The following is a 14,181-nucleotide window of genomic DNA, read 5'->3' as shown; positions in this document are numbered from 1 at the left end:
GTTCAACTCCGGAGCCTTGTGATTTTGAACCTAATTCAGAAAACAAGGGAACTCCTGGATCAAGTATTGGAAGAAATTTGCCTTCGTGGAAGATTTTTTTGATGGAGCTAACCCACATTTACGTTACATGGAGTGGAAAAACACGAAAACCTTCCACGGTTAGCCTGATGGCACGAGTACATTAATCCATGATCCGTCTACCCCTATTGATATTTTACGTCGACACTGTGGTCGGTGCGAGCCGAGTGCGATATTCGGAGAAATTTACCAGAGAAATTCACACGGATACACTGCAAAAAGTTCCGGATCAAATTTAGGTAAAAAGTACTGGCAACCTGAGAGCAGCATCTGTAAAAACTCTTTTTACCGTTACGTTTTGTACCGAAATTTTAACAGTGATATTTATTTAATTATAGTGATTCAGTGATTTTACAGTAAATATCACTTTATAGAAATTATGGTATATCAGATATTTTTCCGTAAAATTTTACGGTTAAAATTGATTTCACGGTAAAGATTACTATCAAACTATGTGTCGCCACTTTTTATCGTAATTGAATACGGAATTTTTTACAGTATACAGTGCTCTGAATTTGGTACCATAGATTTTAATATTTTTAGATTCCTGACTGAATATTCGAAACTAATTTCTGCATTATCAATAAAATATTATTGAATATGAGTTTGTTTTATATTCATGACTGTACATGACAAAATAAGGTATTTTAACAAAATACCTTATTTTGACAAAATAAGGTAACAAAATAAGATATTGGTTACAATATCTTATTTTGTATTTTAATAAGATATTGTAACCAATATCTTATTTAACAAAACAAAACAAAATAAGCTTTTTTAACAAAATAAGGTATTGAAATCTTTAAAAAAATATCCTTAAATTATGATAAACAACGTTAAGATTACGATAAGGTGAAAATAAGAAAGTTCTTAACATTCAATGCTTAAAAACATTCTCATGCATGCTTCTGAAATTTTTTTTTACATTTCGAAAATTCAACTGCAAATTTTTTCTTGTGACATATTTCACTACATCTTATTCTATTTTATCTTCCTTTATGCTTTTAAGAAAAGGGAGTTAGATAAAACTTTTTTGGAAAGAAAAATATGATACATCTGAACAATCACTTAAGCCTGTTAAAAAAGATCAAAATACTGTGAAAGAGATTGATGAAAATATGTGACAAGTAAAATTTTTCATACTGTTTTATCGTCTTTTTAATATGACGCTGCACAATAAAATTAGTTTGATTATTGCTTGGTTTTGTTTATTTTTCTCATGACTGATAGAAAAATCAATGAAACTTTTTAGGGATTGAACAACACATTATTTTGAAAAAATAAGTGGGAAATTTTACTTTTGAGCATAAATAAGGAATATTTATAAGCAGAGGAAAAGACTCTCAAGCTTTGCAGTATACTTTTTAGAAGAGGTGCGTGAAAAATATTATTTAGACTTGTTGTTTTTGTGAGGCCATATTACTCCTAAGGTATTTTTTTATATTTTTATGACCTCTATATTTTATTGTTCCATATTACGAGTAAAGTGGGCATATAAGACATACCCTTATAAGACATACCCTTTAAATTTCATATTAGAAAATGTTCCCGTTTGTCTCGAATTTCTCACATCGATTTGCACTGACGCGCAAGCTCTTTTTTTTATTATTGGCATAGATAAACAAGTTGAGTTGCTTTCATAAAGCAATAAGTAAAGGTTTTGCTGGAGTAAAGACATTTCTTTTACCACAAAATGTTTTTCTTTTAAATTATTGTCTTTAATGTTTCTTGCGTGCTATTGGCTTTTTAGCAGTCAGTTTCTTCAGGGACTTCAAATCACAAACCTGCTGCTTTCCTTGTTGTTGGTCAGTGAAGTCAAACTTACAAGCATTGCAAGCAATCATAATAATTCTTCCAAGTAGTTGTTCCTAATTAGAATTGGGTTGCTGCTACGATCTTTTAGGCATAAATAGCATATAAAAATTATGTTAAAAACAGTGTTAAAATATCCTTAGATCTTTATTTCCCATCTTTATCTATTATCTATTTCATGTGTTATTGCGCATCAAAGTTTCAAGATTCGGGAAAATAATTTGAAATCACCCTGTATATATTATTAAAATTAAGAATACAGCTTTAGAATAGCTTAGAATTTTCATAACAAATACAAGGTTTTTATACAAGAGACCTAATCTACATTTCATTTCCTTTATCATATTCTCGCTACAATACTTTTAACATGATTAAATAGATAGTCTCACCTTTATAAGTTACTATTTACTTGATCATGAAATTGCTTTCTGGCAAGCACATAAAGTGGACAAATGCAACCACACGCTTGAAGAAGGGGTAGGAAGGTGCAGGCATGATTTAAAAAGTACTAATCTACTTACGCCATAAAACCTGGGGCATACCTTGGGATGACCTCATGGAAGGTGTTCGATGGTCCTGTGGCCAGCAAGACTGGCACAACGGTTTCATCAGTTTGCGAAGTCCCCTGCGATGGGGACGTCTTGACAGTACATAGACAACTGGATCCAGGGTGAAGTTGAGGGCCATGCAGATATCGGCTATTCGATAGAAAGGATGTGGTTTTGATGGATTTTCCGGGTGCATTTGAGCCATTATAATTGTCACCTAATAATAGAAAAGTTTAAAAGCCATGAAGTTATAGTTTGTTTAATTTAGTAAGAAACATTTTTTTAATGTGATTTTTTGTTTAGTAAGTCTACAGGGTGGATTTTAGCTGATACCAACTTGAAGAGGAGGTAGGGTACACCATATGGATTCAGAATTGTGTAGTAACCGATGTCTGAATGTCATCGTGTGCTATTAAGGGTCCTTTCCCATTACGAAATGATTGTTCGTATGCATTTGAAACAGCTCTCTTACCCATCTAATGCAGCTTAACTTAGTGTTAATTTGACGTTTTCTAGTAATTATTGTCAAAGCTTGCATTCATACGACTCAAAAATAGCTGATTTATTGTAATTTAATGATTTGGTGAGCAATATAGAGAGCATAACAAATTAGTCTCCAGATCATTCAATATCGATGTAACAAGCATTTCTCAGTCTATTTGAATGCAATTTTTAACGATGCTACTCATTTTAAATGACCGAGTTAAAATAGCTCAGCTTGAGTTAAATTTTACTCATTTGTTTGGATAAAAGAAGTCTTATCATCTTGAGTTAAATTTTACTCATTTGTCTGGATAAAATAAGTCTTATCATCTTGAGTTAAATTCACTCGAGTCAAAGAGTCAAATGAACTAACTCAAGTTAGAATGCATAATTTTAACGTGAACTTGAATTATTATCATTTTTGATTGGTCATCAGTATCACTTGAGTGGATCGTTTTAACTCAAATTTGAGTTAATTTTAGTCGGTGTCAGTTTTGATTGATAATCATCATCATCATTCGAATGCTTCACTTTAACTCGAACTCGAGTGAATTTCAATCATATTTGATAGACTATTGGCATAACTTAAATGCATGATTTCAACTCGAACTTGAGTGAATATCAAATTAATTTAAACTCCTCATCGAATTAATTTAACATTAAAATAATTTAGATAAATAAAAGTACCATTTGAAATGCGTACAAGCAGCTAATTCATAATGGAAAAGGCTTCCCTAACAGCGTACGATGATGTTTCCGAACATAGGCTAATTGCCTTGCAATTCTCAATCCTCATAATGTGCCTGACATCCCCTCCAAGTTTACAGCAACTGAACTGAATCACTATAAACTATTTGTAAAAACTGCGAAAGTAACGTTTCTCGACTATAATATAACATGTAAAAATGTAAATAGATTGTTATAAAAGCGAAAGTTATGCAAATGAAAGCGAGGAATCGATATTCTAAATATCTTTTAACGTAGTTTATAAATGTAGCAGATCATCGATTGCTTTTTTATTTCCCAAACAGACATGGATAAAAAAAAAGAGTTTAAATAAGAAAAAGTCATGTAATTATTTAAAACTCAATCAAACTACAAATTTCAAATTACATTTGTGATGACTCACCATTTGCGGCACCCAACATGCCACAAAAAAGATGCACAGAATGACCATCAGCTTTGCAAAGGATAACTCTTCAGGTGTGGTGTGGTTGAAGGATAACTCCCTGCTATCTTTTCGGACAGTTGTTCTCCCGCAGTGAGCCAGACTCTTGCGTCCCATTCTGCAGAGCGCCCGGACGACTGCTAAGTTGCAACATACGATCACCAAGCAGAGCCAACATCCAAAAGCGAAGACGACGAATGCGTAGACAATGTCTGACAGTTCACTGGCTGATCGATATCGCTTACATCGAGATCTTCCAGTAATCGACGTGCTTTCATCGTAATACAACCCAAAGCCGGTGAAGGGTAAGCACACAAGAAATAAGGCAATCATCCATAATGTGAAGATGGCCCGTTTGATAAGTGCGTGTGTCACATGCTGTGAAAAAAGAGAAACATGAGAATTAGTGTAACAAAAAATTACTAAACTAAGCCCCAACGCATAAAACATAGATGCATTTTTTAATCAATATGATATAGTTATATGGTGGAAGTGACCTATTGATGTCTCTAACAGCAATGGATTAGCCACTATGGTACAGTGGTTAAAGTCACTGAGCTGACATTGTGAAAGACAGGGGTTCGATCTTCAGGGGCGGCTTGAAGCCAACCCAGTTGCACACCGATGGATACTAGCTTGTCAAGGAAATAAAGACAGCTTGTGTGTAAGGCTGACCACATTGTCGCAATCATGTCGTTGGTTACGGAATTGTGAGGCTTTAATCGCCATGATCTTCTAAATCTCATCGAGCTGATGCGAGATTGTTTTTATTTACTTTTCATCAGCAATGACTGATGGAAAGTTGTGTTTCAAAGTGTCGTATTACCGCTTGCCTCGCCCTCTACAGGAATTGTGTGTATTTTACAGGAATTGAGTCATTAAACTGAATTCAATGTTCTGAAAAAACCATAATATCTTTTGATATTGGATGTAACTCATCGAACCAGACGTGAGTCACCTAGAAAGAGGTGGAAGGTCCAATCACTGTTTTTGTGACGTCACACATTACAATCCTTATACGTTTCTGTCTTGGGAGAGATATCAGTATCTTAGTACAAAAGCTGAATGATATTTTACTACTCTTATTTTTCTAATTAAAGCAAGGCTTTTCAACATAATTGCGTAAAAAAAGTATTAAGTAACAATCCAATTTTTGGAAATATTACCGTTTTTTAATGACTGATTTTGTAAGGAAGTGAAAACTTTTTCTGAAATTTACCTTTAAATTGCCTTAGAGTAATAAAAGCAGCATCTGTTTTTAAATACATTATCTTTTAGCCTAATTAAATAAGTGTTTTTGACTGGCAGTAATTCGGATTAAAATGTAATTCTAAGTTCGAATTTAATTTGTTTCAAGCATAAATTATTAAAAATATAATTCAAGGTTGATTTAGTTACTTTAAAAATGATTTTAATAAATATTTTTCAGGTGTCTTTAATTGCATTTGAACACATAATTAATATGTATCGCATTTTTTTCTATTTATTTACGTAATATAACGCATTTTAAGTTTTATTTTAAAATTCAAACTTTCCGATCATCATTACATTAAATTTGGATAAAATGACGAAAATATTTCTGTAACGTTTTTTTCTTCTTCTTTAATTTGAGCCCCCTTTACATTTCTTAATTTTCTCAATGCATTAAGATAAAGCGGGATAATAATAATGACAAGAAATAACATTAACACTAAGAGTTCAGGACCTTCTATAGTGATGATGATTGCTGCATATTCTTCATATTTTAAGGGCTGAAAATTTAAAAATGGCGTTTTTAGCTAGAATTTTTTTTTTTTTTAATCTGCTTAAATATCATAACCTTACGCTTGGTACTAATTTTTAGCATATCCTAAATCTGACTTTCGAATAAAGAATAAAATTTAAGTATGGGGTCCCTTTACACCCGGCATAACGTCACAAATGAAAATAATTCTTTCTCCTTTTGTTGTTGCAGATTTCGACATCAGGAGTTGTGCAAAATAGTCCGAGGAAGAAGCCTTAGAAGAAATTTAATTCAAGAGCTCTAAATCTTTGCAGAAACCCTCCGAATGTGACAGGTGACGCATTCCAAACCCATACACGAGGCCTTATTTGGTGTCGCCAAGTCACTCTTAAAAAGAAATTCTTGGCGACCCATAAAATAAAAGAATCTCAGTTTACGATAACTATTTAATAGAATTTCACACTCTGCTACTTCAGCAGGACAATAAAATAATAACAATTTATATTTAATGATTTATTCATTTATTTATTTTTTACCAGCCAATGGTGAGAAAACGTTTTAGAAAATGTAGAATAATGTCTGTATTTTAGCTTTATTGTAATGTTGATTGATATGAATCCTGATGATATAGAATTAAAATATTAAAAAATCAAAATATTTCGGAAATTAAGATGCATTTCAGAGTGTTTCAAAAAATTTGTTTTGTTTACACATTTTGTGCAAGAAATCCTCTTAAATTTTGAAATTTAAAACTGAAAAGAAACGCAAAATTAAAATTTTTATTTAATATCTATTTAATTACTGTTTAAATGGGTTAATTTCTTCTGTTCAAACGGACACCTTTTTTTAGCTGAATGCCCTAAATCGGCGCCTCCTTTGGTACTAGATCAGCAAGTCACTAATAACAACAGAAAGATTATTAAATCAATGATGTACTGCGAATTTTGATATTTATTGCTAGAATCCACGTTTTTTTTCCTTCTAGATATTTAAATTATAAATTTCTTTGCCATAAAAATAGATATTGTTTGCCAGAATTTTTTTCTCAGTGAAGGAAGGAAGTTGTAGAAAATTTGAAATCAAACGTTTTTACAATTTTTGTTTTATCTCTATTTGGTTGAAATAATAATAATAATAATAATATTAATAATAATAATAATAATAATATTAAAAATAATAAGAATAATAATATTAAAAATAATAATAATAATAATATTAAAAATAATAAGAATAATAATATTAAAAATAATAATAATAATAATAATAATATTAAAAATAATAATAATAATAATAATAATATTAAAAATAATAATAATAATAATAAAATAGCTGAAAAAATTTGTTGAATATATTTTATGACAGTGTTTCCCAAAGTGTGGTACGCGTACCCCCAGGGATATGGGAACAGTTTAGCGGGGGTACGCGTACTTATGCGAAATATCTTGCAACAAACGAAAATTTAAAAAAATGTTATTTAAAAACAAAGCTAGCCATGAAAATTTTCGATTAGGTATTTTTCTATTGGCTATTTTTTGCAGAGTTAATAATTAGTGGTGTCAACAGCCAGTTGTGATTTTTAACTTTTGTGCAATTTCGAAAAAAGAAATATATTATTGGATGTGGAATCGCATCTCAGACTAAAATTGACCACAAGAGAACCGAATTATGATGTACTGTTATCACAGCAAAAACAATATCATCTTTCTCACTGATGCAAATAAACTTATTAACAAAACTTTGTACCAAAAAATAAAAATAAACATATTTTAAAAAAATACAGAAGGGTACACAAAAGTCATAAGTTTGGAAAACACTGCTTTATGATAACGCACTGGAAATTGCGACAGAAAAAAAGCTTGATTTATTTTATTTTGCACAGTTTTCAATTTATTTAACAAAAGCACTTTGTTAATTACAATAACATTTAGAGAAATGGCAAATAAGTTCCGTCATGGAAGACTTGAAAGTTCTAAAAATTAACGGATGGAAATTCTAGATAGTGAGCAATCGAAGGTTTAATTACTTCATTGTAATGTTCCCAACAAACAATTATTTTAACTCTACATAAGAAAATTTCAAACAAGAATTTCATCATTAATAAATTTTAATTGCGTAAAACGTATCGTATTTCAAATTATATATAATTCGATTCTCAAATATACATATTTAAATGCTTAGTTGTATTGTATTTCAATAATGAATTTCAAAGTTTGAAGCACTTTTAAATAACTTTTAGTTCCGCTTTTGTCTACTTGTAATTCAATTGTATCAGGTTCTAAATTATCTTAATTATTAACAGTTTAATTCTTATAAATATTGTTCAAGGAGGAAAAGGTAATTAATTTGTAAAGTTTGAAATGGAATTAGGGCTAGAGATGTTTAGTTTAATCAGTTTAGTTCATCAAAATTACGCAGTTGAATAAGAAGCAGTTAGAAGCAGTTATACATTAGAATTGTTTTAAACCATTTATTCATATTTATTAGGTCCATTACTGTTTAGTTTCTTGGAAAAAAGTACCCTTTATGTCCATCAGTCAGTTTACCTGCTTATCAACCTCTACAGAGGAGAATCCAATTAAAATTGCGAAATTTTATTTCTTTAAATGTTGGTTCTTTTTACATCGTTCGAGGAGTTAGCGAACCAAATCTTTGATTAATTATAACAAATTTCAATTATTTTCATTTATTCTGTCACTGGATAATTTTATTAAAACGATTTTAAAATTTCTCGTTGGAACCCTTAATGACTAGCGACCAAACCCTACTGATTGCAGGCACTTGTTTTGTTTTACAAAAATAAAAGAGAGACTTTCAATTTTCGAAATTTTTCCTTTTTAAAATTTCTCAAGAAATACTTAGAGGATTATTTTGTAACTTAAGAGATGTTCAGTTCATGCGATTTTTTAAACTAAACATTAAGGTTTAAATGCTTTCAGAGGCTTGAAGGGTTGACAATAAATTACGAAAGTAAGCAAGTATTTGTAAACACTCTATGCCAGAAAATCAAGTATGTAAATTGTATCAATTACTTTCATTGTTATTTGGAGTGATTGCATAAAATTTCGTAAACTTAATTTAATTTAAATATTAATGAAGATATGAACCTTTTTATAAGAAAATTTTTGTTTGTCTTGCTTTTTTTTTGCAGTGATTTTAAAAATATATCTTATAAAAATGAACAAAATTATTGGAGCAATTTAAAATTAATTACGTATTTATTGCATCAAAATTTAAAATTAATTAGTTTAAAACTGCGTAAGATATGAGTATTTAAAGTAGTTTTTATGCACTGCGGAAAAAATTTTAAAAAAATTACATAATGTTGTAGTGAATCGTATTTGGCAACTAATGAAAAAAGTCCAGTTTGAATGTCTTAAAAATTTAAAATGTTTCAAGCAATATTCTAAGTAGTTTTTGTACATTTTAAAAGAAAACTAAAAATGATCAAGAGCTTTCCACAAATTTCAATTTGTTACATTGCAAATTACACAACCCAATAATAACTTATATTGAAATTTGTGTTACTCCTTATTGCTTTGAGCTTCCCTTTAAAATATACATAAAACTACTTAGAAAATTAAAAGTTTTTAAGATATTTAAATCAGGTTTTTTTCATTCATTTCCAGATACGATTCAATACAAAATTTTAAAAAATCATTTTAAAATTTTTTTTCTGATCATGTGCAATATAAAAGACCTTTCTTTAAATACTTATATCTTGCGGAGTTTTTAACGAATTTATTTCAAATTCTAAAACAATAATTTTGTAATTACTTTTAAATTGCTCTGAAAATTTTATTTAATTTTATGGAATATTTTTAAAGTTACAGCAATAAATGTAAGTAAAAAAAAATTCTGTAAAATTGTCCGTATCTCCATAAATATTTAAGCTAGGTTTACGAAATTTTATGTAGTTATTGCAAATAACAACAAATTAATTGAATCAATTTACAAACTTATTGTTTCATTTCTTGGCAGGAATAGGATTTTCAGAAATACTTGTTTTCCTTGCAATTTTTTTATCGGACTATCAAACCTCTGAAACCTTAAAATTATATATTCTATACTTGCACATTAGTTTCTTAAATAATTGAGTCTTCTTTTCTCGAAAAATAATAATTATAGGCATGCTGAAATACCTTTGTTTTTTTAATGTAACTAGGGTACCTTATACTAACCAAGTATTTGAACCTATTTGGGGTTATGGGTTAACTACCAAAATAATTAAAAGGCCACCCTTGCCCCTCACGTCAATTTTGGGTTTAAGGTTCAGTATATACGTTCTTATAAGGTAACACATAAATGATTAAATAAGCTCTTAAATTGGATTGAATTATGAAAAGTCAGAAAGGCTCAATATAAGTTATCAGTAAGTATCATTTTTTAAGTAAGAGCAACAAAAAAACAAAAGGAAAAAAAAAGAGAAACTTCCTAAGTCATTCTAGTATTAAAAATGAAAGAATGAGTTTTTCTTGACTTTGTTTTTTGGACAGCAAAAATATTCGTATAAGATCTGTTTTTAACTTAGGAATAAATTATGAAATGTAATTTTGCGATGTTTGAATGTAGAGCATTTCATTGCATTTGTTATAAGGTTAAAGGTTGAAATTAGAAACTGGTTTATAGTTTGAGAAGTAAAAAAAATGATTACAATAAAAAAATATTGTCAAAATTTTATTACAGTTAAAACACATTTTAGCTTGTGGTCTCTTACTTTTTTTTTTTTTTTTTTTTTTTTTTTTTTTTTTTTTTTTTTTTACAAACACAAATATAACTTTATTGAGAACAAAACACATAAATACAAAGAATATATATTCGTCGTCAAGAGGAAAATCCTGTCCAGGCGACAAAGAAAAGTAATACAATAAATTTAAAATAGAAATTAAAAAAAAAAAAAAAAAAAAAAAAAAAAAAAAAAAAAAGGGGGTATTACAATCATAAATTATTTTGCTCATCATAAGACGTCATATATTGTTGAACACTGTAATAATAGAAAACAAAAAAAATGCATGAAACTATATATATATATATATATTAAAAAAAAAATATATATATATATAACAAAGGTAACATAAGAAATTCATTTGGATTGGCACAAGACTGGTATAAAAAATCAAATGCTTCCTTTAAAGTGAAAAATAAAGATCTAAATCGTCAATGTTCATCACAAATTGAAATAAAGCACGCTTAAAAGAAGAATATATTTTGATGTTTTGCAACTGAAATGGCAATTTATTATATAATTTAGGTGCTAAGTAAAAAAACTGTTTTCGTGAAATTTCTTTTGTAAAGAGGGGAATCTCATACATTTCAGTTGGTCTCCTTTCAGACACATTAGTTTTTAATTTGCATATTAATTTATTGTTGTGTAAATAGAGTAAAATACGAAAAAATACATTATGGCGAAATGGTAATAGGTTAATTCTTGTATATATATTGGTAGTAGTTACACTTGAATTATTTATATTTAGAGAATTAATAATCTTGAAGCATTTATTCTGAACTGAGATTAAGGGAAGTAAATTAGTTTTATATTCACCGCCATATATTATTGCACCATAATTAATTAAAGAATAAAACCAGGAGTAATAGAGTGCTTTCACAAAATTAAAATGAATTTTATTCTTAAGGTGATAAAATTTAACTAAAACGAAACGCAATTTTTTAACTAAATTGTTAATATGTGTTTTCCATTTTAAATTAGAATCGATATATAGTCCTAAATATTTGATATTATTTACAGATTGTAGAATATAGCATTGACAATTTTCATTAGTACTTTTGCAGGAGAGAGAGTGAAATTTTAAATTTAAGTTAAATTCTGATTTTCTTAAACTGAAATAAATATATTTAGTTTTATTTAGATTTAAATTTAAGTCATTTATTGTAAACCATTTTGAAATTATGCGTAAATCAGATTCAATTTGAAAAATTAGTTGATTTAAATCAGTGCAAGAATACAAAATTACGGAATCATCAGCATATGTTATTATCTTACCAAAAAGTTTGAGTTGACAAAAGTCATTGATGAATATAATAAATAATAAGGGTCCTAGAATAGATCCTTGTGGAACACCACGGTTTGAAAAAATATAATTACTAAAATTACTTCGGATTTTAACTCTATGTTCTCTGTTTGAAAGATATGAAATAAACCAATTTAACATAATTCCTCTGAAACCAGCAAATTCTAATTTTTTAATTAAAAGATTGTGATTGACATTATCGAAAGCTTTTGATATATCAAGAAATATAGCTACTGTTATCTTATTATCTGCAATACTATTATGAATAAATTTTGAAAATTCCAAAAGAGCTTTTTCTGTACTTTTGCCTTTAATAAATCCATGTTGATTAACAGAGAAAAAATTTGTATGTTTTAAGTAATTGTACATTTTATCAGCTAGAGCTTTTTCAATGATTTTGGAAAAAACAGGTAATATTGAAATTGGTCTATAGTTTGATAAGCAATTTTTATCGCCGGTTTTAAAAATAGGAGTTATGGTTGCTCTTTTTAAAGAAGTTGGAAATATGGATGACTTGATTGAGGTATTGATGAAATTAGTTATAAAATTTATATTATTGAGAGCAAATAGTTTAATTAATTTTACATTAATACCGTCATAGTCAAAGGAGTTTTTATTAGAAAGAGAATTTATTAAGTGAAGTACTTCACAATCATTCAATTCTAGGAAAACAAACGAGGTTAAACTTGGTGAAATATATATTCGCAAACTGTTTGAATTTGGGTTTGAGGTACTGTAGGCATTTGCAAATGATTTATTGAATTGATCAGAAGATTCATAGTCGTTTAAAATATCAGGTAAAGTAAGTGATTTGCTCTGATTACCAATAATATTATTTACAAGATCCCATTTTTGTTTATTTGAATCACAATTTAACAATTTGAATTTGAAATATTCTGATTTTGCTGTTTTAATTAAGTTCTTAAGCTCAGAAACTATAGTGTTGTATGCTGTTTTGTAAATAATATCCCATGGATATTTTCTAGTTTTTTTGAATAGTTTTTCCTTTCTTCGAATTAAAATCAAGATATTACTAGTCATCCAGTTATTTTTGGCTTTTTTGTTTGATTTATGCTTATATTTAAAATTATTTTTTAAATTATTGAGTTTGAAAACAAAACTTCGATATTGTTGATCAAGAGAATCTTGAGGATCGTAATTAAATTTGTAATTTGACAGATAATTATTGAGCTTATTATAGTTGATTGAAATTTTATTTTCAGCTTCCTTAATTTTATTTACCTCATCGTAATGAACACTGCAAAAGGTTGGATAGTGATCGCTTATGTCATTTATGAATATTCCGGATTTGATTGAAAATTTATTTGTTTTTACGAAAACATGATCAATGCAAGTTGATGAGGAATTTACTCTAGTTGGTTTGTCTATGTAATTTTGAAATCCAAATTGGCATAATAAATTAATATATTCATGAGTAATAAAATCATCACTTAGAATATCAATATTTATATCACCCATCAGTATTATATTAGGATATTTAAGCTTAGAGATTATTACTTTAAGTTCAGTATTAAAAAAATCAACAGTAAAATCATGAGATCTATATAAAGATAGAAATAATAAATCTAAAGATTTGCAATAAAGTAATATAGATTCTGCGGAAACAAAATGTATAGCTAACTCTGAAATATCAAGACATTTTTTAATAAAAACACAAACACCTCCAGAGCGATTATTATTTCTGCAATTAAAGAATGAATTATAACCATCTATTGAGTAAAAATTAGTTTCATTTTGGTAAATCCAAATTTCCGACATAATTATGACACTTATATTTTCAATCATGCTAGAAATATGTGAAATAAAATTATCAAAGTTGGCTCTTAAACTTCTAATATTTATATGTAAAATATTAATGTTTAACTTACAGGTTGAGGTAATAAAAAACTTTAAATCGTCCAAATTTTCAATTTTTAGGCAGTCCGGCACAGATAAAAATGTTTCTTCAGTTGGATGGAATATTAAGGTCTTGAGATGATTTCACACGTATTATTTTGGACGATTCATCTTTTCTCAGGAATATTTTACCATCACGAACCCAACAAAACTTGAATCCCTTTTCAGATTTAGCCTTACGTGAAAGATAAAATAGATGCTTCAGTTCGGGAGTCAAATGTTCATTGAAGTAAACAGGCATTTCAGTGAGTCTGGAGTTGACTTCGCAGGTTGAAAGTTTACGATTTCTCAGTTTCTTTAAGAGCTCATCACGTACAGATTTGGATTTAACTTGAACGATGATGGGTTTAGGTTTATCTTTATTAAAGCTGGGGACTCTGTGAGCGGTGATCAGATTTTCGGATATATTAGTATTCGCAACATTAT

General features: G+C 28.6%; 1 protein-coding gene across 2 annotated transcripts in view; it reads right to left on the bottom strand.

Annotated features, from left to right (window-relative positions):
• LOC107441408 (prostaglandin E2 receptor EP3 subtype-like) overlaps positions 1-14,181 on the bottom strand; it is a 75,472-nt gene that overhangs the window by 1,072 nt on the left and 60,219 nt on the right. The window contains exons 2-3 of one of the 2 annotated variants that reach the window (XM_016054648.4): positions 4,051-4,467; positions 2,412-2,655 (exon numbers count right to left, since the gene is read on the bottom strand). In XM_016054648.4, the coding sequence (XP_015910134.1) occupies positions 2,412-2,655; positions 4,051-4,467 (661 nt within the window). The remainder of the gene's footprint in view (positions 1-2,411; positions 2,656-4,050; positions 4,468-14,181) is intronic. The other variant, XM_016054650.4, reaches the window with a different exon arrangement.

This window comes from Parasteatoda tepidariorum, chromosome 1, assembly GCF_982258835.1.
Source record: "Parasteatoda tepidariorum strain Cologne lab strain chromosome 1, Ptep-v5.0, whole genome shotgun sequence".
NCBI classification, from domain to species: domain Eukaryota; kingdom Metazoa; phylum Arthropoda; class Arachnida; order Araneae; family Theridiidae; genus Parasteatoda; species Parasteatoda tepidariorum.
Note: the sequence above shows the minus strand (reverse complement) of the source record. Positions and strands in the feature narration are given on the sequence as shown.